Here is a 27,205-nt window from a genome sequence, read left to right as displayed (position 1 = left end):
GGTGACCTCCCGCAGTCACCACCACTACCGCCGCCCGCCCTCCAGGAGCTGGACTCCGGCCAGCCCCGCCCCCTCCCGCCCCCCGCAGCCGCCCAGCTGCAGCGGGCCGGGGAAGACAGCAGTAGGAGAGCACTGTCCCAGGGACTGGAGGAGGGGACGAGGCCGGACACCCCCACATGCGCACACACACCTGCCGTCCAGGTGCGATCGTGTCCCTTACCATCCCCCTCCACGTTGGCCCGGCCTCAGGCGACAGGGGGCGGGGCCGGCCCCGAGGGGGCGGGGCGGGGCGGGGCTACCGCCGAGGGCTGGTCGGGCGGCGGCGGCGGCGCGCGGAGGGCGCACGGGCGGCGGGACGCTGGGACAGCGGCGGCCGGAGCGCGAGAGGCGAGTAGGACCCGGGTTGGGTCGGGGTTCGAGCCCGGTTCTGGGTTCGAGCGTGGTCCCCACCCCACCCCACATCACCCCACTCTCAAGCCCGGGGCGCGATCTCGCCGGTCTCTACTAGCCGCTGCCTCCAACTCCATCATCTATGCGCAAACTTTCCGGACTTGAGAGTGTCGCGGTCCCCGCGCTTCTGCTCGGTCCTTATCTTTGCTCCTGTCCCTGCTGGTCTCTCCCAACCCCATCCTCCATCCGTACCTCCCTATCCCTTCGCCCCATCACTGCCTCCCCGCTGCCCCTCTCCCCTGTCTCCATCCTCCTTTCTGCCTCTGCCTCGTCCCCCTCCTCCCTCCCTTGTCCTCCCGCGCCCTCCTCCGTGGCCGGGCAGGAGCCAGGCCCCAGGCGGCGGGAAGGCGGCCGGGCGTCCGGCCGGGCTGGGCCTCGGCCTAGCGGCTGGGCCGGCGTGGGGAGCTGCAGCTGTTTGCCATTAGCTGGGGACCCCGCAGGCCCCGCCCCCTCCCTGCACGGGACGGGGTCCTCCTCGCCCCTCGTCTTTGGGACGGGGAGAGGAGCGAGAAGACCCCAGAGACGTCCAGGCTGGTCTGGGACGGGGGCTTCAGGGAGACCCTGTTGGACTTTCGGGCCGCCTCCCAGGGACCCCGCGTTACTTCCCTGAGCCACCTACCTGTCCCCTCGTGGACTGGCCTGTCTACCTTTCCATATCTCTCTGTTCTGTCTCATGTACTCGCCGTGCTCCAGGGAAGGTGAGCCACAGACACCCGCCACCACTACCCTTTCCCCCCCCCATCTGCTTTCTCCACCTTTAGCCAGTCACCCACCCACATGGAGCATGGTCACATGGCTTCAGACCTCAGTCTCTGCCTGGAAAATGGGGGTGCGGGTGGCTTGGCTGGCAGCGAGGGGAATCTACCAAGCTAAGGATTCAAATCCAGACCCAGCTACTTCCTCGGGCTAAGTGACCCTGGGCAAGTCACTGTGTATTTCTTTCTTTTTATTTTGGCCGCCCCACGTGGTATGTGGTATCTTAGTTCCCCCACCAGGGATTGAACCTGTGCACGGAAGCATGGAGTTGTAACCACTGGATCGCCAGGGAAGTCCCATTCTGTGTTTCTGTGTCCCAAAACACTTCATCTTACCCAAGACACCGTAATACACGGTGATAACTACCCGCCTGGTAGGGTTGTTGTGATGATCAAAGGAGTTGCCTGGATGGTAATTATAGTTATACCATTATTCACCCCACCCCCTTCACCTCCAGGGGTCTCCACAGGGGTACCGTTTCTGCTTCCTGCCTCTAGTCTCTCTCAGGTTCCCAGAAAATATTTTCCATCACTTCCCTCTTGTGCAGGGGGTGACCCTTCAGGCAGGTGGAAAGCCAGGTTTCCTACAATTGGATGACTGTGTGTTCCAGGCACTGAAAGAAGGAGAAGTGAGGACAGAGACGTAGAGAGACAGGGCGGGAGAAGTGCAGAGAGACAGAGACGTGGAGAGACAGAGAGAGACGTGGAGAGAGACAAGCAAGAGGCTAAGCAAGGAGGACGTAAGACAAGACAAGCTTGGCTGCCCCTGGAGCTTCGGCCCCGCCTTCATGCCCAGCAGGTGCTCCACCTGGCCCATCCTCCCAGGTACCCACTGCCCTGGCACCTCATCCTGAAAAGGGTGGGATGGGCTGGAACTTCTGCAGCAGGGTGGTTAGAGGTCAGACAGCAGAAAGGACTGGCCAAACTCGGTCAGAGTTGGGGACAGAAGTACCCTGGCCATCCTCCAGGTCTGGGGGTGCAGGTTAGTGAGAGGCCCTGATTGTCTTTCCCCTTTCCAGCCTCCGGCACCCCCTCTCACTTCCTCCCCCCACCCCCATGACTTCCGGGGCCTCCACCCGCTCTCTATCCTTGCTGCGCCCCCGAGCCCCTGAGCCGGACACATCCTGGGGGGGCCGGGGTGGGGGAGCAGGAAGTTCTCGTGTAGCCCGGCAGCGAAACTGTTTATTTTTAGAGAAAATTGTTTCCATAAAGGGGAAAGGCTTTGCTCCTTGCTGCCTCCCCCCAACTTTCCCTACCAGCCCCCCGCCACTGCCAGGCTGACCCAGCTCTGTTTGCGGGTCTCCTACCCTGGGCTCTGTTTCTCTTTGTGCCCCTGTGTCCCCAGATCCTTGCAGGAAGGCTGGCTGTCTCCCTATTAGTGCCCCCATCTGCCCACCTAAGCCCTGATCTGTCCTGGTAACCAGTTCTTGCCTGGGCGGAGGGGAGGGGGCACAGGAAGGGTGGCGGCTGTCGGACTTCAGCACCCCATCCCCCCCGCCCCGCGCCTGGTGGGGGGCCTTGTGGAGGCGGGGCTGTGGGAACAGCTGGAGCCTGTCCAGGGGCTAGACAGATGTGCGGGCGGACCGTGAGGTTTGGTTTCTTTGTTCCAGGCTGTGGGGGCCCCCCCCCACAACCCTTTCCACAATCAGGACGGGTGTGTGCCTGTGAGAGGGTCCCACGCCCAGGAAAAGAGGGAGGTTGGTGGGGAGGGGACAGTGGGGAGGGGTGGCCACCTCCCCTTCTCCTGCAGACTCTTGACTCTGGGTGTCATCACACCCTCTTCACCCTCTTCCCAGGTAAACCTCAGCCGGTGCTGCAGGTGGTCTGACTCACAGTACCCCCCAGAGACACCTGAGGAGCTCTGCAGGCAAGAGGATGGCCCAGGTCCTGCACGTGTCAGCCCCCTTCCCAGGTCAGGGGTCTCGTGAGAAAGAGGGCCCAGCCTTGGGGTTGGAGGTGGGGCGTGAGGGACACAGGCCAGGTCCTGTGTGGCCTGGAGGAGAGAAGGGGGCCTGACCTGAGTGGGGCTGAGGGTAGGACACAGCTCTATCCTGAGGGCCTGAATGGAGACAACTCGGTTCTGCCCTCGACAGGCTAATGGAAGAGACAGGGTTTTTCAGGAAAGGAGGTTGGTCTGAGTTGGGAGACAGGGTCCTGACTCATTTGGGAGGTTGGAAGCACAGCCCTGCCCTGGGAGGGTTCAAGGGGGACACAGGGCCTTGCCTTAGGCTGGGGAGGTGGAGAGGGGCCTGAGACTTACAGCGGAGCATTGAGCAGCCAGTGGTGTCCCATCCTTTGGGCCAATAAGCCATGACTCACCCAGGGGCATCAGTTTGCCCCAGAAGGGGACCACAGTGTTCAGAGGCGCTGGCTTTTCTCTCTACCTCAGGGACCCCCGGCCCAGCCTCCCCGCCTGCCTTCCCCTCTAAAGAGCCTGATGTCCCCTACTCGGTGGAGACGCCCTACGGCTACCGCCTAGACCTGGACTTTCTCAAGTACGTGGACGACATCGAGAAGGGCCACACGCTGCGGCGGGTGGCCGTGCAGCGCCGGCCCCGCCTGGGCTCCCTGCCCCGTGGGCCCGGCTCCTGGTGGACGTCCACTGAGTCTCTGTGCTCCAATGCCAGCGGGGACAGCCGCCACTCGGCCTACTCCTACTGCGGCCGTGGCTTCTACCCGCAGTACGGCGCCCTGGAGACACGCGGTGGCTTCAACCCGCGGGTGGAGCGCACGCTGCTGGACGCCCGTCGCCGCCTGGAGGACCAGGCAGCCGCCCCTGCCGGTCTGGGCTCCCTGACCCCCAGCGCGGCCGGCTCGACGAGCTCACTGGTGGGCGTGGGGCTGCCACCCCCGACACCACGGGGATCGGGACTGTCCACGCCGGTGCCGCCCAGCGCCGGACACCTGGCCCATGTGCGGGAGCAGATGGCGGGTGCCTTGCGGAAGCTGCGGCAGCTGGAAGAGCAGGTGAAACTGATCCCCGTGCTCCAGGTGAAGCTGTCGGTGCTGCAGGAGGAGAAGCGACAACTCACAGTGCAGCTCAAGAGCCAAAAGTTCTTGGGCCACCCTGCAGGAGCCCGGGGCCGTGGCGAGCTCTGCCTGGACCTCCCTGAGGCCCCCGAGGACCCAGTGACGCTCGAGACCCGGAGCGTGGGCACCTGGGTCCGGGAGCGGGACTTGGGCATGCCCGACGGGGAGGCAGCCCTGGCCGCTAAGGTGGCTGTGCTGGAGACCCAGCTCAAGAAAGCACTCCAGGAGCTACAGGCAGCTCAAGCCCGGCAGGCCGACCTCCCGCCCCAGGCCTGGCCACCGCCAGACAGCCCAGTCCGTGTGGACACTGTCCGGGTGGTGCAGGGGCCAAGGGAGGTGGAGGTGGCGGCCAGCACAGCGGCAGGGGCCCCTGCTCAGCGGGCCCAGAGTCTAGAGCCCTACGGGGCAGGGCTGCGGGCCCTGGCGACGTCCAACGGGGCTGAGAGCCCCCCTGTGTTCCGCAGCCATGAGGTGATGGAGACAGTGTTCCCAGCCCCCACCGCATCCACCAGCAACGTCCACCAGGTGAAGAAGATCAGTATTACAGAGCGCAGCTGTGATGGAGCAGCAGGTGAGCCATAGTAGGTGGGGGCAGACGGTGGAAGGTCCCTCCTTTTCCTCTGAATGCTGGGCTCCAGCCCCAGCCCTGTCCTTCCACCAGCACTCAGAACTTCAGTTTCTTCATCTGTGCAAAGGGGACACTTGTGCTGCTGACCCAGTCCCTCTAGGGACCGTGTGAAGAAATTAGGTGTCTGAAGAATTAGGTGTGTGCTCATGTCTAGAACGTTATAAATATGTAGAAAATAAGAGGTATTTGGGTGAAGGTCCCCAGGGCTGTCAGTTGCTGGGCAAAAAAAATTCTTCCCTGATTGGCAAAAACCAGTCTCAGGCCATGAAAAAGGAAATGTGTTGTTCATGTAACTTAGTGACAACTTCAGGCATAGCTGGATCCGGGTGCTCAAATAGCCTCAGGAATCTCTACCTCCCTCTTTCTCTTCCTCTGTGCATCCTGGAAGCTCTCTCAGGCAGGCAAAGGTGATCACAGCACTCCTGGCATCTGTTGAGGCAGCTCATAAAGGGAAAGGGAGCCCCTCAATCCAGATAGCACCAGTAAAAATCCCAGGGGTGACCCTTCTTGGTTGGCTTGGGTCATTTGCTCCTCACTGAGCTAATCACTGAGTCTCTCGCTGCCCAGGCGCAGATCCTGGGGTTGGAGGAGCCCCACCCAAGTCCGGAGGGAGGAAGGGGATGCTCCCTGGAGGAACTGCTGAGTCCTCATGCTCGGAAAGGGGATGTGGGATGTTCAGGATAGCAGCTGCCCCACCACCGCTGTCCTGAGGCCCCTGGGAGACGCTGCCAGAATGACTCATAATCCAGACAGCTGTTCTTTATCTAATACCAGTCTGGTGCTGACGGCTCTGTTAAGTGTTTTGCCCACCGAGGAGGTTAAGACAGTGGGCTGTGTAGCAAGGTCACCTGGGTTTAAACTCCACTCCTTACTGTGTGACCTGAATGATCAGCTTCACTTCTCTGGGCCTCAGCCTCCCTGTCTGTGAAGTGGCCTTGTAGCGGTCCACACCTCTAGGATCCTTCTGGATTAGTGCACACATACAGCACGCACTTAACCATCGTGTGTTGCTACTTCTACTATTAGTTGTCGTGTCACTAAGTCGTGTCCGATTCTTTGCAGCCCATGATCTGTAGCCCGCCAGGCTCCTCTGTCCATGGGATTGTCCAGGCAAGAATACTGGAGTGGGGTGCCATTCCCTTCTTCAGGGGATCTCCCTGACCCAGGGATCCAACCCGGGTCTCCTGCATGGCAGGCAGATTCTTTACCATCTGAGACACCAAGGAAGCCCAGAATACTGGAGCAGGTTGCTATTTCTTACTCCAGGGGCTCTTCCTGATCCAGGGATTGAACCCATGTTCTTTTGTGTCTCCTGCATGGGCAGGCGGATTCTTTACCACTGTGCCATGTGGGAGCCCCCCTACTAATGATTTTCAGGTCAATTCTTATCATAACTGGGGAAACTGATGTTTGCGGAGAAGCTTCACATATCCTTTGTCAAACATCCAGGATCTGAGACTAGGCTGTTCTGAAGCTATAGCATGCCTCAAAGATTCAGCCCATTTCCTCGTCTAAGTCTCAAATAATATCAGGTGGTCAGAGCCCTGTAGAGGCACCAGAGGGTATGAGCTGGAGGGCGGGGTCCCAGCTGTGTTTTCTTGCCTCCCCATGTTCTTCCTGGCCAGCTCTGGACTCCACCCCTGTTTCTGTGTCTATCCCAAACACCCAGCCCTGAGACCCTGGCCCCCAGCCAGAGGCCCCGCCCAGCCCAGCCTCCGGATCTCTTAAGAGGCAACCTCCATTCCAGACGTGCCTCCCAGCACAGCCATGGGGCCTCCTGCCTGCAGGACACACAGACCTAGCCATGTCCCCACCTTGTGCAAGCGGTCACCCCCCAGAAGTTCTTCCTTGTGTTTCACTTAACTCCCTCTTGCTGCAGCCAGCCCCAGTCTCTGCCTCGCTTAGGCGGAACTGGCATGTGCTAATTCATGTCATTGCCTTCTCATCCAGGGAATATTTACTGAGTGCCTGCCATGTGCTAGATTTTTCTAGGCACTGGGGACACAGCAGTGAACAAGACAGATGGAAAAGCCCCCGCAATAAACAAATAGCCCACCAGAAACAAGTGAAGAAAAATCACTTCAGAGAACGCATGTTTGAAGCAAATAAAACAGGGATGTGGGATGGGTGGTGGTTGGATGGCATGGAGGCCCGTGTTCAAATTCTGGTTTCCCTGCTCCCTAGCTCCGTGCTCTTTAACCTCTGTTAAACCTGTTTAACCTCTCTGTGCCACATTTGTGGGATGGGGGTGGGGTAGGGCGATGGTACTGACCGCCCAATGGCACCAGATCTGTGTGAGCTGAAATACATCGGTTGGTGTTGAGTGTTCAAGATGGTATCAGGCACTGGTGGGTGCTCAGGGGTTAACTGTTGGCTCTTTGAGCCAAGATGTGAGAGAAAAGAAGTACCTGGGTGGTTTCTTGACAAATGTTTTGTTTTTCTGTTTTTTGGCTGCACTGCATGGCATGTGGGATCTTAGTTCCCCACCCGGGGATTGAACTCGTGCCCCCTGCAGCAGAAGCACAGGGTCTTAACCACTGGACTGCCAGGGAAATCCTTGACAAATGTTTAGACCACTTAGGTCGGTCATGCATAGGTCAATAAGGAGGCTGGGAGGAGTCCAGCCTTTCTGCCACCTAGAATTTGCTTGCTGCAGTGAAGGGCAGGAAGGGTGAGAGGCAGCCATCGCCTCAGGCTGGCAAACGTGGATGAGACAGGCAGAGGCCCAGAGACCACTGAAAACTCTCATTCACCCCTCACCTTTCAAAGGCACCACAGAGAGATTCCTGGGAGAAGGGGCAGCCAGGCACGTGCATCTGTGGGGTCTCTCCAAGGCTTTGAAATTTCCTGTTATTGTTTGAAACACAGTCCTATGAATGCAATTCATATTCTTTGTGGAAGGTTTGGAAAGTACAGAAGACTCTGTAAAGTGAAAGTCGCTCAGTCGTGTTGGACTCTTTGCGACCCCATGAACTATACAGTCCATGGAATTGTCCAGGCCAGAATACTGGAGTGGATAGCTTTTCCCTTCTCCAGGGAATCTTCCCAACCAGGGATCAAACCCAGGTCTCTTACATTGCAGGCAGATTCTTTATCAGCTGAGCCACAAGGGAAGCCCAATAATACTCAAGGGGGTAGCCTATCCCTTCTCCAGTGGATCTTCCCCACCCAGGAATCAAGCCAGGGTCTCCTGCATTGCAGGCGGATTCTTTACCAACTGAGATGGAAGACTCTAGAACACTAAATAAGAGCTCCATAAACCCACTACTGCCTGGACACAGCTGCTATCGATACTTCTTTCCTTCCGATTTTTTTTTTTTTTTTCTCATGAAGAAAATAATATGTATTTTTGGAGTCTGGCAACATGTACTGATGGAATTTGTTGTGTTGCCTTATTTTCTATGTGAAAGCATTTAGGCAGCCCTTACAGTGGGCCAGGGCATTATGTGATGTCCTTTTTGTATCTTAATTCATTGACACCCCCAGTACCACTTGGAAGCGGGTGGTGTTTCTATCTGTTTTACAGATGTGGAAACTGAGGCACTGAGTGGTAAAGGAATTTGTCCATAGTTTTCAAAGCCAGGATTTAAATCCTCTGATTTCTTTGATTTAACATTATCCCAGGGACATTACATCATGTTATTTAAAAAATTTAGGGGAATTCCTTGGCAGTCCAGTGGTTAGGACTCCAAACTTTCATTGTCGAGGGTGCAGGGTTCAATCCCTGGTCAGAAAACTAAGATCCTGGAAGCTGCAAGGTGTGGCCAAAAAATAAAAAACTATTGGAACATGCTATTTATCTTTTAACAGCTGGGTGACTGTTTACTGTCAAAAAGAAAAAAGAAAGTGTTAGCTTCGTCCGACTCTGCAACCTCATGGACTATAGCCCACCAGGCTCCTCTCTCCATGGAATTATCTAGGCAAGAATACTGGAGTGGGTTGCCATTCCCTTCTCCAGGGGATCTTCCCAACCGAGGGATCGATTGCAGGTCTCCAGCATTGCAGGCAGATTCTTTACCGTCCGAGCCACCAAAGGTGCCATGCAAATTTCCTTCTGTGGGAACCTTTCATCTCCTGCTTTTTTTCTTTTTGGCTGCCTCATGCGGCTTCCCAGGATCTTAATTCCTGGACAAGAGATTGAATTGGGCCCTTTCAGTGAAAACACTAAGTCCTAACCACTGGGCCTCCAGGGAAGTTCCTGGAAGAGCATTTTTAAGGACCATGATATCTGTTACCAAATTGCTTTATTCCTCCCGACCCTGCTAACCCCACGCTGTGGACTCTCCCTACCTGCACTAGTTGGCCAAGTGATTTAAATTTTTTAAAAATTTCTTTTGGACTTAAGGAGTTAATCTAATTCTTGGGCCCATGGCCCAAGAATCTCACCAGCCCCATTGAGCTAGGGATGGCACCTCTCTTGTTTGACTTTAATTCTTTTTTCACCTTTGTCTTCCACCCTCAATGTTGAGGATTGATAAATATTTTCAGCTTTGTGGGGTATCTGGTCTCTGTTGCAATGACTTGACTCAGTTCTGCTCAGTTCTTTTTCCCCCTGATTTGACTCAGTTCTTTTTCCCCCCAGCTTTACTGAGGTATATTTAATACACAAAAATCTGCACATTAAAAAAAAATTATTTTGTATTGGTATATAGCTGATTAACAATTTTGTGATAGTTTCAGGTGGACAGCAAAGGGACTCAGCCATACATATGCATGTATCCATTCTCCCCCAAACTCCCTTCCCAGGCAGGCTGCCAAGCAACACTGAGTTCCATGTGCCATACAGAAGATCCTTGTTGGTTATCCATTTTAAATATAGTATGTACATGTCCATCCCAAACTCCCTAACTATCCCTTCCCTCATCCTTGCCCCTGCCTCCCTGGCAACCGTAAATTCATTCTCTAAGTCGGTGAGTCTCTTTCATAATCTGCACATTTTTAATGTATACATTTTGATGAGTTTAATGTCTCAGCTCTACCTTTGTAGCATGTAAGCAGGGTAGCCAATACATCAATGAACTAATGTGGCTATATACCAATAAAACCTAATGTGTAGACACTGAAATTTCAATTTCCTGTAATTTTCACGTGTCCCAAAGAGACTCCTCCTTTCAGTTTTTTCCCAACCATTTAAAAATGTAAAAACCGTGCCCACAGGCCGTGATTCAGCCACCCCTGCTGTCACACACCCCCACCCCATTGTAATACCATTCCTTGCAACCCACCTTCCAGAAGCTTATTTAGATATTTGAGTGTTCTTGAAAAATATGCCCTAGGCATGTTTAATTTCCTAAAATGGTATTGTGCTTTAGGAAAAAAAAAATATCTCTTTCTGTTTCATATTTTTTCCTCTCTACACTCTATTTTGGAACTCTCCACCCTGATCTGGTGGTTTGTCACTTTTAATGACTGCATAGATTTCTGCTGTAGGTATGTGCTACACTTTCTTATATGACCCCTCCTTGGCGGACACCTGGGTTACTTCCAAGTCCTGGCTGCTTTGAATAGTACTGGCTTCGTCCTTACATGTCCTGTCCTGTGGGGTTGCTGGGTTACAGGAAAGGCACAACTTCACTCCAGATTTTGTCTAATTCTCTCCGGAAGTTCTCTCTGGCCACACTCCCACCAGCCATGGCTGGGTCTGAAGTGTCCATTTCTCTACATCCGCAGTAACATAGTTTATTTATCTTTCTAATTTTTTGCTCATTTGATGCAGTTGTCCAAGGTGGTATCTCCTTGTTTTAAATAGCATTCCTTTGATTGCTGGTGAGGTTGAGCATCACCATATATGTTTCACAAGCCTCTGTTTTTTTCCTTTGGGGCAATTTTGAGATGTTCCTGGCATTTTCCAGAATAGGGGTTGGTGAACTGTAGCCTGCAGGGCCACATGAAGCCTGATGCCTGTTTTCATACAGCCCATGGGCCCAGAGTGGTTTCTGTGTTTTTAAATGGTTGAACAATGTGAAAAGAGTAACATTGTGTGATATGAGCACAATTATATGAAATTCAAATTTATTAGAACACAGCCAGGCCCATTCATTTAGGTACCGTCTAGGGTTGCTTTTGTATTGTTTGCAACACATCTTATGACCCACAATATTTATTATCTGGCCCAGGACAGAAAAATTTTGTTAACGCCTATTCTAAAAGATAATTCTTTGCCTGTTTTTGGCATTATGACTATCTTTCCACAGCCTTTATTCTTCTGTCAATTAAATTTAAGAGGTTTTTTTTTTTTAACAAAATAGTTTTAACCAAGAGTTTTTTAACTCTTAATGTTGATGTTGTTAAACTCATCGCAGATTTATTTTTTTGATTTTTAGTTCTTTCCACTTTATCTAGGTATGATTGACATATAAATTATATTAGTTGACTGTGCTGTGCTCAGTCAGTCATGCCCGACTCTGCAATCCCATGGACTGTAGCCTACCAGGCTCCTCTGTTCATGGGACTCCCAAGGCAAGAATACTGGAGCGGGTTGCCATTTCCTACTTATTATATATTATTATAAGTAATAGTATTCATATTAGTTGAGGGTGTACACATTGATGGTTACTATATATATATGTGTGTGTGTGACAATGTATACATGTATATATGTATGTATATATTGCAAAAATGATTACCAGAGTAGGTTTAACATCCATCACATCACAGTTATAATTTTTTTTTCTGTGATGAGAACTTTTAAGACCTGATCTCTTAGCAATTTTCAAATATATGCCAGAGACTTGTGGGTTCAGTTCCAGACCGCCACAATAAAGCGAGTCACACATTTTTTGGTTTCCAAGGGCATATGAAAGTTATGTCTACACTGTAGTGTAGCCTATTAAGTGTGCAATAGAATTATGTCTAAAAAGACAATGTACATACCTTAATTTTTAAAATACTTTATTGCTAAAAAGTGGTAACCATCAGCTGAGCCTCCAGCAGGTCATAATCTTTTTGCAATGGTAACATCAAAGATCACTGATCACAGGTCCCCATAAAAAATATAATAATGATGAAAAACCTTGGAATATTCTGAGAATTACCAAAATGTGACACAGAGACACAAAGGGACAAAATGCTGTTGGAAAACTGGTACCCGTAGGCTTGCTCCATGCAGGGTTGCTATTGGGCTTCCCAGGAGGCTCAGTGGGAAAAGAATTCCCCAGCCAGTGCAGGAGGCTCAGGTTCAATCTCTGATCTGGGAAGACCCCCTGGAGAAGGAAATGACCACCTACTTCAGTATTCTTGCCTAGGAAATCCCTGGACAGAGGAGCCTGGTGGGCTGTAGTCCATGGGGTTGCCAAGAGGCGGTCACGACTGAGTGACTGGGCATAAGCACTTCTGTTTACCCCCAGTTCTCTCATGGGGTCTGTGCCGAGCCCTCTTTCCTCACCTCCTTTGGCCTATTTCTTCCTGCAACCCTGCCCTGCTGATTTCATTACTGTGGCTTTGGGAACACGTGTTACTGTCTCCTAAGCCGACTTCCCCATCCCTGCCCGCTTTTAGCTGGCCAGGGAGGGGCCAGCTGGCCATGGACCTTTGTTCTTCCATATAAATTTCCATATACATTTTGGTAACAGTTCACTCCATCTCCCAGTAGAATAACAATAATAACTATTATCAGTTCTGTTATTGTTATTTTAGTATTGCAGTGTCTGACCTTGAACTTCTCACGACTGGAAGGAGCCATCCCAGCTTTTGAGGGGCAGAGCCTGCTCTTCCGTGGGGCTAAAAGGGCCATAGCATTGCTCTGATTCACTCTTTTTTTTTTTTTTTCCACTTTTGAAAAATTTGGGGTAAACAACATATAACATAAAACTTACTCTCTTAACCATTTCTCAGTGGCAATAAGCACATTGCTGTGCAACCAACCTTACCATCCATGTCCAGAACTTATTTTATTTTATGGATTTATTTGCCTGCTCTGAGTCTTCATTGCTGTGAGGGTTCTCTCTAGTTGCGGTGCACTGGCTTCTCACTGCGATGGCTTTTCTTGTTGTGGAGCACAGGCTGTGGGGCGAGCGGGCTTCAGTAATTGTGGCACGAGGGCTCCATAGTTAGAGCCTGTGGGCTCTAGAGCAAAGACTCAGTAGTTAGTAGCAAAAGCACATGGGCTTAGTTGCCCTGAGGCACATGGGATCTTCCCGGACCAGGGATCTAACCCCCGTCTCCTGCTTTGACAGGCAGATTCTTCACCACTGAGCCACCAGGGAAGCCTCCCAGAACTTTTCTGTCTTCCCAAATTGAATCTCTGTCCCCTTTAAACACTTACTCCCCATCCTTCTCCCCCAGCCCCTGGCACCTGCTATCCTACTTTCTATCTCTATGGATTTAACTCTTCTACGGACCTCGTGTAAGTGGGATCATGTAAATCAGGCAACATTTGTTCTGTGACTGGCTTCTTTCCCTGAGCATAATGTTGTTAGTGTTAGTCTCTCAGTCGTGTCTGGCTCTTTGCAACTTCATGGACTGTAGCCCTCCAGGCTCCTCTTGTCCATGGAATTCTCTGGGCAAGAATACTGGAATGAGTTGCCATTTCCTTCTCCAGGAGATCTTCCCAACCCAGCGATCAAACCCAGGCCTCCTGCATTGCAAGCGGATTCTTTACCATTACGGTCTGAGCCACCAGGGAAGCCCGGAGCATAATGTCCCTTTACCTGAATTTAAGTAACAGATGACCTTCCAGGTGTTTTCCATCAGGAAGCCTGGCTTTGGGCGACAGTGATACTTTCCACTGTTTCTTGTACTTTCCACTTGACCACATAGTGCTTTTGTTTGTCAGATATGAATTTATTGACAAGATTAAAAAAAAATCAGATTCCCGTAAAAACCTGGCGTTTGCTCTCTGTTCCCCACGGGAGTTGGAGCTCCCGACTCTGGAATCCGCCTGGCCCGACCCCGCCCTGGCCTGGGGCGCTGTCGGAAGCTTTTATGGCCAATGTCTCCTCTGTTTGATGTGCTCTGCTTGTGTTGAGTGTTTACTCCCTGTTCCTAGCTCAAGTTGAGTGTTGCTCATGGACTTGAGGGAGTAGTTGCTGCGGTTGTCAAAAAAAGTTTAAGGGAATTAAAACGAATTGGTCTGCAGACCCCATGGTCAGTGGCAGGAAGGGGACATGGAAGCCACACGTGGCCTGGGATGCGGGGGTGACCTCAGTGGGTTCTGAGACCCGGGCAGCCACTCAGGGTCTCAGGACTTTTGTTCCTGGCTCCAGGCTGGTGATCTGGGGCTAGAACTCTCTGCCAACTTCACTCCTGTTTTTGCAGTGGGCACCCTCGGGATCCTGAGTCCTACAATGTCACCTTTGTTCTCAGACCAACCTGGGCGTTTTTTTTTTTCCTAATTAAGATAAAATTAGGAACTATTAGGATATAACATAGGGTTTCCCTGGGGGCTCCAATGGTAAATAATTTGCCTGCGATGTGGGAGACCCAAGTTTGATTCCTGAGTTGGGAAGATCCTCTGCAGAAGGGAATAGCTACCCACTCCAGTATTCTTGCCTGGAGGACTACAATCCACGGGGTCGCAAAGAGTCAGACACGGCTGAGCACTCACACACACACACACACACACATAACATAAAAGGTTTCATTTTAACCATGTTTGAGTGTCCATTTCACATTGGTATGCAACTGTCCCCACCATCCACCCTGAGAACATTTTCATTGACCCAGAGTGAAACCCACCTGGGTGGGGTTTTAACTTTCTAATAGCCCTTATTGTTTTTTTCTTTTTCTGGCCACCCCCTGTGGCTACCCTTATTGCTTCTTTTTACTGATTATTAAAAGGAAAACCTGCTTAATGTTTAAAGTAAAGAAGCAGAAAGCCAGATACAAAATGTTGTCTAAGCACAATGCTATAGGTATTTATAATATTGAAATATTATTTTATAAAATAATTTATAATAGTGAAATAATATTGTAAAGTGATAATAGTAAGTCTTATCAAAATGGAGCTGACAGCTCTCTTGACTTAACAAATATTCTTCATGCTCTTGTCGTGCATATTGTTTTAAGCCCTCTCTCTCACTCTACTGTCTTTAGTGTGTATGGCGTCATGATGTAGGACATGTTTTGTCTGAGACACAGAGAGGTTAGTGACCTGCCTGAGGTCACACAGCTCTTTTGCGGGAGATTTGAGTCCTGATCATGACCACTATTTTCAGCTGTAGTTTCCAGACAACACTCAGTATGATGTCAGAGCCAGGATTATAGGGGTCCTGGTCACGAGCCAGGATTATGGGGGTCGTGTGATCTTCCCTGACCCTGACCGTCTGTGAGGCCGGCAGCAAACCAGAACTGGAATGGATCCTGCCTCTTCTTTGCAGGGTGACCTTAGGCCACCCTCAGGGTCTCAGTTTCTTCATCTGTAACAGTCCAGCTTCCACATGGGAAGTTTTGATGAAGTAATGCAAGAATTAGCCCTTGGAGCACCTGGCCCAGCGTAAGTGACAAGAGGCAGCTGTTATTACTGTTCTTGCTTGGCTGTTGTTACCGGCAGTAAATGCCTCTTCTCCTGCCTCTTCAGGTCACCCACAGGCTCCTGCAGAATCGTCCTTATCACCCCCGGAGTCTGAGGGGGCCACCCAGGCGCAGCCAGAGAAGAACACAGGCCAGGTACCTGCCCATGATGACACCACCATCAAGGAGCCCATCAGGCAAGCAGCCTGTCATGAATCGGAGTTTGAGGAGGCTGGGGGTGCAGGTAAGTGGGAGTGGCTGCACGGAGGACCAGGCGCCAGAAGCCCAGGCGTGGGGTCTGGCTTTGGGAGACTCTCATGACACCATCCCTCCCCCTCCAGGAGGGGCCCAGGCAGGCCTGCGGTCCATCATGAAGCAGAAAGAGGAGCCCACAGACCCAGAGGCCCACCGGAGGAGCCTCCAGTTCGTGGGGGTCAACGGCAGGTGAGATATCCTGGGCTGAGCCCCTCACTTTGATTCATTCATTCAACCCAAGCACGGGAGACAGATGAGGAAACTGAGGCACAGGGAGGCCTGGTGGGCTGACTCCAGTCAGTCCAGTGCTGAGCTGGTGCTGTAACCACTACATCTCACTGCCCCATGGGAGGCGCTGGGCTCTACTGTGTGCCCCATGGAGCTCCTGGTCCACTGTGACCTGGGGCACTGATGGGCGGTCCCAACCCAGCATGGTTGGAGCAATGATGGGGATGCTCAGGCAGTGAGGGGGGCCTGGCAGAGGCAGAGATGGCCCTGGGGAGAGTCACCGACAGAGGGGAACACGTGTGCTGCAGGACAAGCAGACCCTTGCAAGGCGCAGAGTGGGGGGTGGGAGGTCTCCTGGGGAGGACACATCCTGGAAAAATGCTCCGAGGCAAGAGGAAGCCATGACATGAAAATAGGAGAGGACTTCCTGGGTGGTCCGGTGGTTAAGACTTCACCTTCCTGTGCAGGGGATGCAGATTCGAACCCCAGTTGGGGATCTAAAATCCCTCTTGCCTCACAGCCAAAAAACCAAAACATAAAACAAACAATATTGTAACAAATTCAATAAAGACTTTAAAAATGGTCTGCAACCAAAAAAAAAAAAATCTTAGAAGAAAAAAAAGTGGGAGGCCTGGGGAGCAGAAAGAGTTGGGGGCCTTGACTGCCAGGCACAGAAGCTTAGACTCTGTCAAGAGTTAGCAAAAAGCATGAGGGTCCTATTTGCAGTAGGGCAAGGGTCTGAATCAGTATAACACCTGTGTAAGGAGCAAAGTGGGTTTCCCTGGTGGCTCAGATGGTTAAGAATCTGTCTGCAATATGAGAGACCTGGGTTCGATCAGTGGATCAGGAGGATCTGCTGGAGAAAGGAATGGCAACCCACTTCAGCATTCTTGCCTGGAGAATTCCATGGACAAAGGAGCCTGGTGGGCTACAGCCCAATGGAGTCGCAGGAGTCAGACACAACTGAGTGACTAACACACTTGCTAGCATAAGGAGCAAAGTGTAAGAGGTACCGAAGGGTAGAAGGGAAAAGCAGTGCCCCTCCCTGACCCCCCAGACATGATCCCCATCACAGGCAGTGTTTATTGAGCACTTATTGCATCCCTGGAGCCCTGTCAACTTCATAGTGCCAGCATCCCCATTTAATGGATGGGGAAACTGAGGCCCCGAGAGGTCAAGTGCCCCTCCTCTACCACCTACAGCATCTCCCCCAGGTATGAGTCCTCCTCGGAGGACTCCAGTACCGCAGAGAACTTCTCGGACAATGAGAGCACAGAGAACGAGGCCCCAGAGCCAGAGGAGAGGGTTCCAAGTGTGGCCGAAGCCCCCCAGCTCAGGCCCAAGGAGACGGCGAAGGCCAAGACGAGCCGGGAGGAGTCTCAACTGCCCCAGGAGTCTCTGCACACGCCCACAGCTGAGGGGGCATCAGGATCAAGTGCAAAAGACGAGATCCGGTCAGTTTTCTGGGTGGGAAGGCTTCAGGCAGGGCCTGGGGGGCAGAGAGGGTGACCTCTGCCTCAGATCCCACCATTCAAGCCCTCTGAGAGGAAACTCCCATCAGTCATGTACACCTTAGTCTGAATTAGTGAACCCACTCTTTCTGGGCATCTGAAGATCTGGTGGCTTTGACAAAGGGCCTGAGGGGGGGCAATTTGGGCTGTTGGGGTTAGGGTTTAAGGGGCAGGCCAAGTCTGTTCTTAAGTCACCCACCTTCTTTGGGACATTTTGCCCCACCTGTCCATCCTGCGTATGTCTCCTATTTCTACCCTTGATGAAAAATCCATCCTCAGAAAAAGATTTCCATCTGCCACTGGCCATTTGGAATAAAGTTTGACCCATGTGTCCATTTTCTCTTGGGGTCTGTGTGTTCCCCATGTCTGCCCCTTGGGGTGCCGTGTAAAAGTGTCTGAGAAAGATGGGGGTCTGAGATTCCACCACTCAGGGGAGCCCTGGCAGGACTGGGTGAGGGCCACGGGGCAGAGTGTTGAGACCCTCTGTGAGCACCCCAGTTGGACATGGTGGGTGGAGGACACCCAGGAAGCTGAGGCGAGTGCTCCTAAGATAAACTCCCCTTCGTCTGCTCTTGGCAGGATGGAGCTGAGTCCTGACCTCATCTCAGCCTGCCTGGCCCTGGAGAAGTACCTGGAGAACCCCAAAGCCCTCACCGAGCGGGAGCTGGTACGGTGGGGCCCTGGGCCTGAAGCGGGGGCCTCCTTCCCCTCCACCCCCATCCTGGCTTCTCCTCAACCACAGTGTCTTTCTGTGCTTTGGATCATGAGTACCCCAGGATCCTAGCTGGGAGCTAGTGGGCGAGGGGCTCCAAGACTTGAGTCGTGGTCTTTGGAGAGGCGCCAGGGAGGAGGGAGGGCCAAGGATGGTCACCTGCCAGCAAAGCTAGCCTTGGTTCCTGTTCCTTCCCGGGCTTGAGGAAGGGGAGTATTTCCTGCTGCTGTATTTCTTCTGATGGGTGTGTACACTTGACCTTGAAGATCCCATCCAGGGTGGAGACGCTCACACCTTCCTCTGGGGGCATACCTATGACCATGGGGTCTACACTTCCCTTTGGGGCAGGGGACACTACACTTTTCTCCAGGGGGAGCTCACCTAGGGTGGGGCACCCACATGTCCCCTCTGGTTCAGGGTGGGCTTCATCTGGGCCAGGGTGGGCTGCCGTGGCCCTCACTCCCCTCTTCTCTCCGGCCCGCGTCCAGAAAGTGGCCTACACCACGGTGCTGCAGGAGTGGCTGCGCCTGGCCTGCCGCAGTGACGCCCACCCGGAGCTCGTGCGGCGCCACCTGGTCACCTTCCGGGCCATGTCTGCGCGGTTGCTGGACTACGTGGTCAACATCGCTGACAGCAATGGCAACACAGCGCTGCACTACTCCGTGTCCCACGCCAACTTCCCTGTGGTGCAGCAGCTGCTGGACAGTGGTGAGCCTGGGGATCGGGGGAGGGGGCCCCTGGGGGAGCAGGCGGGCTGCCACCCGGGTCTGATGTTCTGATGGGGGAGATGCTACCCTCCTGGTCTGATGAGGGAGGGTGCCCTCACAGACTGATGGAGGAAATGCCACCGTCCTGATGTGATGGGAGAGCTATCACCCTCCCAGTCTGATGGAGGAGACATTGCTTCCCAGTCTGGTGGAGGAGATGCCACCCTCATAGTCTAATGGAAGAGACACTGCCTTCCCAGTCTGTTGGGGAGATCTCACCCTCCCAGTCTGGTGAGGGAGATACCGCCCTCCCAGTCTGATCAGGGAGACACCGCCCTCCCAGTCTGATGGGGGAGACGCCGCCCTCCCAGTCTGATGGGGGAGATGCTGCCCTCCCACACTGGTGAGGGGATAGAGGCCCTACCTGTGGCCCCAGTGTACTGGAAAAGGCAGCCATGGTCTTATGGAAAACACACGGCCCTTCCACCACCCCAGTGACCCCTGTATGAAAAAGGTGACACCCTTGGAACCCTAATCTGAGGAAAGGATGTGGCTTCCCATCTGGGGCTCAGAGACAAGTTGTGGTCTGCAATTAGATGTGAAGAAATTAGACGCGACTCTCCACTAGTGAATCTGATGAAGGAGGCAGAGCCCACAGTCTAATGGAGGAGACATAGGCCAGACTGAAAGATGACCAGGGGGCCTTTCAGATTAATGAGGGAGACACAAATCCTGCTTTCAGCCCTAAATGTGGGAGCCCAGTCTGGTGGAGGAATCACAGACTTCATTGTTAGGAGCCCCTCCCATAGTAGAGATGGGGACCCAGGGGCAGAATGGGGTTGTCAGTCTAAGAAAAAAGAAGGAATGAGTCCACACCTAGACTAATGGAGGAGACATGGTGCCCAGTGCTCACTATGGTAGTGAACAGGGCTTCCAGTCTGATGGCAAAGACGAGGCCTGGTCCTCAGGGGCCCTCCCCCAGCCTTGAGGCAAACCCAGCCAGCATCGTGGGGGTCTGAGACCCGATCTCTTCCTGGCCCCCCGCCGGCAGGTGTCTGCCAGGTGGACAAGCAGAACCGCGCCGGCTACAGCCCCATCATGCTCACCGCCCTGGCCACCCTGAAGACCCAAGATGATATCCAGACCATCCTACAGCTTTTCCGGCTTGGAGACGTCAATGCCAAAGCCAGCCAGGTATAGACCCTTGGCATCAGTGACCTGGACAGCCCTTCCCACTTATGACGTCCTAGCCCTGCCCCAAGCCCAAGGCGAGAACCCCCACTCCGCAGGCAGAGAAACTGAGGCGCAGAGAAGTACTCATTTCCTCGAGGTTCAGCTAGAGGAGGGGGACTTGAACCTGGGTCTAGCTCCAGAGCCCCATTCTTTTTTTAAAAATAAATTATTTATTTGGCTGTGCCAGATCTTAGTTGCCACGTACGGGATCTAGTTCCCTGACCAGGAATCAAACCTGGGCCGCCCTACTTTGGGAGCTTGGAGTCTTAACTACTGGATGACCAGGAAGTCCCAGACCCCGCTTGCTTTTTTACTGATTTATTTTTAATTAAAAGAATTGTATTAGCAGTTTAGGTTTTTTTTTTTTTTTTAATGGCGTATAATTGATTTATAATGTTGTGTTATTTCTGGTGTACAGCAAAGTGATGCAGTTGTATATATACATATATGTAGATTATTTTTCATTGTAAGTTATTACAAGGTGTTGAATATAGTTCCCTGTGCTATGCAGTAGGACCGTGATGTTTATTTTATATACAGCAGTGTGTATCTGTTAATCTCAAGCCTCTAATTTATCTCTCCTTCCCCACCTTTTCCCCTTTGGTAACCATAAGTGTTTTTTTTACTATGTCTGTGAGTTTGTTGCTGCTTTGTAAATAAGTTTATTTGTATCATTTTTTTAGATTCCACACATACGTGGTATCATATGATATCTGACTTTGTCTGATTTATTTTGCTTAGTGTGATCATCTCTAGGACTATCCATGCTGTGGCAAATGGCATTATTCATTGTTTTTTATGGCTGAGTAGTATTCCATCGTAGCACATTGTACCACATCTGCTTGGTCTCTTCATCCATCGATGCTTTCACGTCTTGCTTGTTGTAAAAGTGCTGCAGTGAGCCCTGGGGTACAAGTATCTTTCTGAATTAGGGTTTTCATCTTTTCTGGGTATATGTCCAGGTGGTTTCCTTTTTAAAAAATTGAGGTGAAATGCACTTAGCAGCAGCAGCAGCAGCACATACGATGAACCCTTTTAAGATGACAGTTCAGTTCAGTCGCTCAGTCGTGTCCGACTCTTTGCGACCCCATGAATCGCAGCACGCCAGGCCTCCCTGTCCATCACCATCTCCCGGAGTTCACTCAGACTCACGTCCATCGAGTCGGTGATGGCATCCAGCCATCTCATCCTCTGTCGTCGCCTTCTCCTCCTGCCCCCAATCCCTCCCAGCATCAGGGTCTTTTCCAGTGAGTCAGCTCTTCGCATGACCGGTAGCATTTAGCATAGCTGCAGTACCGCGCAACCTCTGCCTCTGCCTGCCTCCAGAACACCTTTACACGCTGATGGGAGACCCGGCACCCGCAGCTGTCACTTCACTCCCATCTTCCCTCCCCCAGCCCCTAGCCTGCGCAGTCTGCTTTCTGTCTCTGTGGATTTGCCTGTTAGGGATACAGTATAAATGGAATCATGTAGTAGTGTGTCCTTTTGTGTCTAGCTCTTGTCACAGAGCATAATTTCTTTATTTGGCTTTGCCTGGTTTTAGTTGTGGCATGTGGGATCCAGTTCCCTGCATTGGGAGCTGGGAGTCTTAGGCACCAGACCACCAAGGAAGTCCCTGGACATTGGTTTTTATTGAGATTTAACCTCGTAGCTCAGTCGGTAAAGAATCTGCCTGCGATGCAGAAGACCTGGATTCAATCCCTGGGTCAGGAAGATCCCCTGGAGAAGGAAATGGCAACCCACTCCAGTATTTTTGCCTTGGAAATCCCACGGACAGAGAAGCCTGGCGGACTACAGGCCATGGGGTTGCAAGAGTCAGAAATGACTTAGCCACTAAACTACCACCAACTGGTAGACAGAAAAGCGTACAATTCTTAGCTCAACACATTTTACTTATGTTTGTACCTGTGACTTAGGAATCTGATTTAAGTGGGCATATGGATGGATAGCATCATATGGTGGACATGAACTTGGGCAAACTCTGGGAGATAGTAAAGGACAGGGAGGCCTGGCGTGCTGCAGTCCATGGGGTTGCAAAGAGTCAGATATGACTTAGCAACTAAACTCCAGCAACAACAAGGGATGGGGAGACACAGAGCATGTGCCCGAGGAGGAGACATTTAAGCTGAGACCTGAGGGATGAGAAGGAACCAGTGGGAAGAAAAGGGATCAGCAAGTACAAAAGCCCAGTGGTAGGTAGGATTATTCGAAATACAGAAGGAGGCCCATGAGTGGAGGTGCAGTTAGCATCAGAGTACTCAGGAACCATGGAAGGTTCTAGAGCAGGGGTGTCACCTTCTGGGGCCTGCATGATCCATAAGCCTGTTCCTTTGCCCTATCCAGGCGGGGCAGACAGCCCTAATGCTGGCGGTCAGCCACGGGCGGGTGGATGTAGTCAAAGCCCTGCTTGCCTGCGAGGCAGACGTCAACGTCCAAGATGACGACGGCTCCACGGCCCTCATGTGTGCCTGCGAGCACGGCCACAAGGAGATCACTGCGCTGCTGCTGGCCGTGCCCAGCTGTGACATTTCCATCACCGACCGTGTGAGTCCCCACCCCGGTGCGCCCAGCGGGGAGGGTGGGAGCACAGTGCAGAGGGCATCAGCATAGCAACCGATGCTTTGCAGGACGGGAGCACAGCTCTGATGGTGGCCTTGGATGCGGGACACAGTGAAATTGCGTCCATGCTGTATTCCCGCATGAACATCAAGTGCTCGGTGAGTCTCAGCCCTAGCTGGGAAGGGGGTGGGGGCTTTGAGAGGGGATGGCGTACAGAGACCACGCCAAGGGCTGCAGAGGCAGCTGTTTGTTGAACCTTCATGGTGGCCCCATGAGGAAACAAGACACAAGAACTAAGACTGTGCAGCTATGGTTGGTGATCACAGGATTCAAACCAGATCTGTCTGGTTACAAATCGTGTTCTTCATGACCATGTGGAGGACTTTGGCATTTACTCAAAGTGTGTCATTGTATCCAAGGCCTTGAGAAGTTTCACTGTAAAGAAGCCTAACTGTGCCTTAATGGGGAATTTCTCTGATTTGACCCTAGAAATCTGGGTTGTTTTTTTTTTTTTAAATCATGCCCATTAGCAAAATGCTCTTCTGGAAGCCTAACAGGAGGATAAGATTGATGTTCGCTGTGTCCTGAGTGCTTGAAGGAGGAGAAAGCCCTGCCAGTCTGATGGGGGAGGCAGGGGCAGTCCTCATAGGTCTCCAAAGCAGTGCCCTGTCTGATGGAGGAGACAAGCCCTTCTAGTCTGATGGCATGTGTGTGCGCTCAGTTGTGTCCGACTCTTCGCGACCCCATGGACTGTAGCCCACCAGGCTCCTCTGTCTGTGGGATTTCCCAGGCAAGAATACCAGAGTAGGTTACCATTGCCTCCTCCAGGGGATCTTCCCAAACCAGGGATCAAACCCACGTCTCCTTCATTGGCAGGCGGATTCTTTACCACTGAGCCACCTGGGAAGTGCCTGCTAGTCTAACGGACTGTATACCAAATGCCTCCAGAGCGGGATTTCCAGAACCCTCCACATGAACCCTATTCAGTTGCATAATGTACTGTTACTGTGACCATTTTTCAGGTGGGGAAGCTGAGACTTAGAAGGTTCCATTCTTGGTCCAAAGCCTCACAGACAGGAAAGGGCAGAGACCTTAGGGTGTGAATCCAGACTTTGGACTGGAACCTGTCTGCCCGCTCCTCCTCACCCCCATCTCCCACTTGCCCTGGTCTCCCTGAGGCATGTCTGGGGCCAGGTTCCAGGGTGGCAAGGTAGGTGTTTACCACAGCAATTTCCCCAAGTAGTCCAGGAGAGAGAAGGTTGCTGAGACATAAGCCATCTGGCTCCTGCTAGGCTTACAGGTTCTTTCTGAGGCTCTGAGTCTTCCCAGCGTCACTGCTTCAGGTCTTAGGTGCTCAGGGATCCCCTTGGGATCAGCTCTGGGACTCCATGTCCACACTGGGAGATGGGGGTGATGGGGCTGGGTGGTGTCCTGCTGTCTGACATGTGGTCCTGCTCCCAAGGGCTCCATCACTGTCCTCTGGGGCCACTGCTTCCGCATGCTTCTCTGGCTCGCACCCCCACTGCCCCTCCACTGTCCTCCCCAAAGTGGCCAGAGGTCACTGTGAGCACCTGAGTTGGGGTACAGCCCTCCTCTGCTCACAGCCCTCTGTGACTCCCACCCTGCTTGGAGTGGGGTCATCCTCAAAGCCCACCTCCCCCACTCTTACCTCCCCCTTCCTTGCTCGCTCTGCTCTAGCCACACTGGCCTGATTGCCGCTCCTGCCTCAGGGCCTTTGCACTTGCGGTTTCCCCTGCCCGGAACACCCTGCCCCTTGGGTGCCCCTCCCAACATCCTTCAGACGTCACCCTGCCAGACCACCTGCTCTCCACTGTCACTGCCACCTTGTCACTCAGGAAGAACCCTCCACTGCATTCATCTATGAGCTTCTGTGAAGCTATCTCCCCAGCAGTGTCACCTCCTTGAGGCCAAGGGGCCACAGCCTGTTGTTCACTCACCACAGGCGCAGAGCCAGCCAGCAAAGTTGCTACCTCAGACCCCCAAGGGGAGGCCAAACTAAAGGAATCCTGCCTCTCATTTCAGTTTGCCCCGATGTCAGATGACGAGAGTCCTGCGTCATCCTCTGCAGAGGAGTAGCCGTGAGAAGAGCCCAAGGTGCCACTCCTGGGGACCAGGCAGGCAGCCCGGAAAGAACTGTCCCCCGGGCCAGCTCCGGCTCGATCCACCAAGGTCCCAGTATCAAAGGCAATCGGGGTTTTCCTCTGCTTCCCAGGGGGAGACCCCAACAGCATGGAGACTTCAGCTGAAAGCGGGTTTTTTCCCAGTACCCCGGTTCAAAGCAGCCGCAGCACAGACTGGAGCTTAACTCATATGTAAATCGGCGCCAGTGGCTGGCTCTGAGGCGTGGGTTTGTGAGGAACGCTGAGAACAATCAACTGGCAATTACAGATGGAGGAGGGTAAGAGGGAAAAATATTGTATTTCTGAATCACAGTTGGAGGGGGAAAAAATCACTTATTACTTGTTGCCAAATTTGAAAGTCACTGGAATCGTATATTTTCACTTTAAGCCTAAATGCTGTTACGCACGGATCGCACCGCCTAGAGTGTCCTGACACCCAGCCCCCCTACATTTAATTGTCTGGTATATAATCGAGTTTTGTCCCCTGCCCCCTGCCCAGACGACTTTCTTGGTGGCATTCTCTCGTGGTCTCTTCACAAAGCAGATTCTGTCTTTGTCACCCGGGGTGGGAGGTTTAGTCGGTTCTTCTGCCTTCTGTTTCTTCCCACTGCGAGCGGCCCACCCGCCCGCCTCTGCCCCATTCAGGTGTGGGGCTCTGGAGCCAGCAGCCGAGGGGTGCGAGTTGTGCCTTTCTTGCGATTCCCCAGAATCTCCTCCACGCGGGGGGGCCCTGGCAAATATTCATTTTCCTAGAAAATCCTTTAGACCTGGACATGTAGGAAATGAATCCGGTCCCCAGAGGGGTGCCTACATCCCTAGGCTTAGAACCCCAGGGACAAGGCCATCCTTCTCCACAGACTCCAGAATGTCTCTCCTCTAAGGAAGGAAAACAGGGCATGAGACTGCTGGCAAGCACAGGCCCCGTTCCAAAATTCCCATGTGTGCTCGATTCAAAGTTGGCTGCCCCCGAGGGCTCCCAGTACAAACTTAAAGAGACAGAGCTTTGCCGAAAACCAAACAAGGGCCAGCTGGTTGTCTTTTTTTTTTTCTTTAAACAACCTACAGGCTTTCCGGAGCCGCCTGGAACACAGCCTGCTGGAAACGGGGCTCTCCCAACACACACAGTTTCCTGCATGGTCTATTTTGTCTCAGAATCTCAACATAGTTTTCTTTCCCATTCCTTCCTTTTGTGACCAAAAAAGAAAGAGAAAAGGAAACAGGGAGGGGAGGAGGGGGACAGGTTCTAAGCCTCGAAAAGTGCCTTGTGACCGGGGAGTGAGATCCCTTAGTCTTTAGACTTCCTGCCCTCTCTTGTCCAGTTCTCAGCGTAGCCACCAGGGTGGGCGCTAAAACCCCAGCAAGACGGGTCAAGCCCTCAGCACTATACGCATTCATTCACCAAAGCCAAGTGCTGGCTTCTCTTCTAGTAAAGTAGGTTTCCTGGCCTGATGGAGTCTGCTCACTTTGATGATGATGGAAGGGATAGTACCTAAGACAAGAGAGTTTGGATGGTCAAAGGAGAGAGACACCCCCGTTTGTGTGTGTACGTGTGTGTGTAAATGAAAAGGAAAGGAAACCCAAGCTGACTGGGGATGACCACTGACAAGAGGCCACAGCTTTGGGCAGCTTTGAGAAGCGGTACGAGAGTTGTGTGTCTGTGTGTCCGGCCCTGGAGCTGTGGCTGTGTTTATTTTAAGCTTCTAGAAGCAGCTCATTGACCACCGTGCCCCCCTGCTCCGCACTGTGAGTCCATATTTATCCCTGTGTGTTCCCTTCTCCCTGCCCTTACCCCTTGGGCTTGGCGTGGTAGGTTACAGGGGGTTCTGTGTCTGACCCCGCTCTCTTCTCGCATGTATTCAAGACCTTGAACTTCACTTTCCGACCATGGTACGTCCATAAAGACAGTATTACACTTAAATGAAGTATTCCTTTTTGTAATCATTTTTTAGAAGGTAAAGGAATTTAATAAAGCTACCTTATGAGAAGGCCAAAGTGTATGTGTCTGGTGTTTGTCTTACTGTACTCCTCTTTTTATTTTTAAATCAATTAATCTTTAAAATTTTGGCTGAGCTAGGTCTTCGGTGAGGCACACAGGCTTAGCTGCCTGTGGGTCGTAGTTCCCCAACCAGGGATCAAACCCATGTCCCTTGCATTGGAAGGGGGATTCTTAACCACTGGATCACCAGGGAAGTCCTTGTATTTCTCATGAAGCTTTAAAATAGATCTCTTTGTAAACGTGGACTTACTTGAACAACGTTCAACACTACAGAAAAGTGCCGAGACTATTAAAATAAACGCCCTCATGCTCCGCCCTACACCGACACTATCCCATAATGTAGTCACTAGCCAGCTGTGGCAATTTCCATTTAAATGCAAATCAGTTGTAATGAATTCATAGTCAGTAGCTGCACAGAGCTGGTGACTACCAGACTGGGCTGCAGAGATACAGAACACAGTCAGAGTTTGTTTAGAAAGTTCTAAACAAACCAACTGTGGGCACCTCAGGAAAAAAAAAAAGTTTCCTGATTTTTTTTTTTCTTCACGACA

At 52.3% G+C, this 27,205-nt stretch overlaps 1 protein-coding gene across 4 annotated transcripts; it reads left to right on the top strand.

Moving 5' to 3' along the window:
• Nucleotides 1–96: 96 nt before the first annotated feature.
• Nucleotides 97–26,650, top strand: KANK2 (KN motif and ankyrin repeat domains 2). 4 transcript variants are annotated; one of them, XM_070792865.1, is made up of 13 exons: nt 97–201; nt 1,817–2,030; nt 3,002–3,117; nt 3,595–4,806; nt 15,380–15,556; nt 15,654–15,756; nt 16,998–17,249; nt 17,886–17,973; nt 18,507–18,726; nt 19,777–19,919; nt 22,302–22,502; nt 22,586–22,675; nt 24,561–26,650. In XM_070792865.1, the coding sequence occupies exons 3-13, from the start codon at nt 3,081–3,083 to the stop codon at nt 24,612–24,614; spliced, it is 2,577 nt and encodes an 858-aa protein (XP_070648966.1). In that variant the 5' UTR covers nt 97–201; nt 1,817–2,030; nt 3,002–3,080; the 3' UTR covers nt 24,615–26,650. The 4 variants fall into 4 exon arrangements, with proteins under 4 accessions (XP_070648966.1, XP_070648968.1, XP_070648965.1 ...); XM_070792867.1 differs by lacking the exon at nt 97–201 and adding an exon at nt 301–387 and having other exon boundaries at nt 17,010–17,249; XM_070792864.1 differs by lacking the exon at nt 97–201 and adding an exon at nt 301–387.
• The last annotated feature ends 555 nt before the right edge of the window (nt 26,651–27,205 follow it).

The sequence above is a fragment of the Bos indicus genome, chromosome 7, assembly GCF_029378745.1.
Source record: "Bos indicus isolate NIAB-ARS_2022 breed Sahiwal x Tharparkar chromosome 7, NIAB-ARS_B.indTharparkar_mat_pri_1.0, whole genome shotgun sequence".
NCBI classification, from domain to species: domain Eukaryota; kingdom Metazoa; phylum Chordata; class Mammalia; order Artiodactyla; family Bovidae; genus Bos; species Bos indicus.
This window is presented reverse-complemented; position numbering and strand designations above follow the sequence as displayed.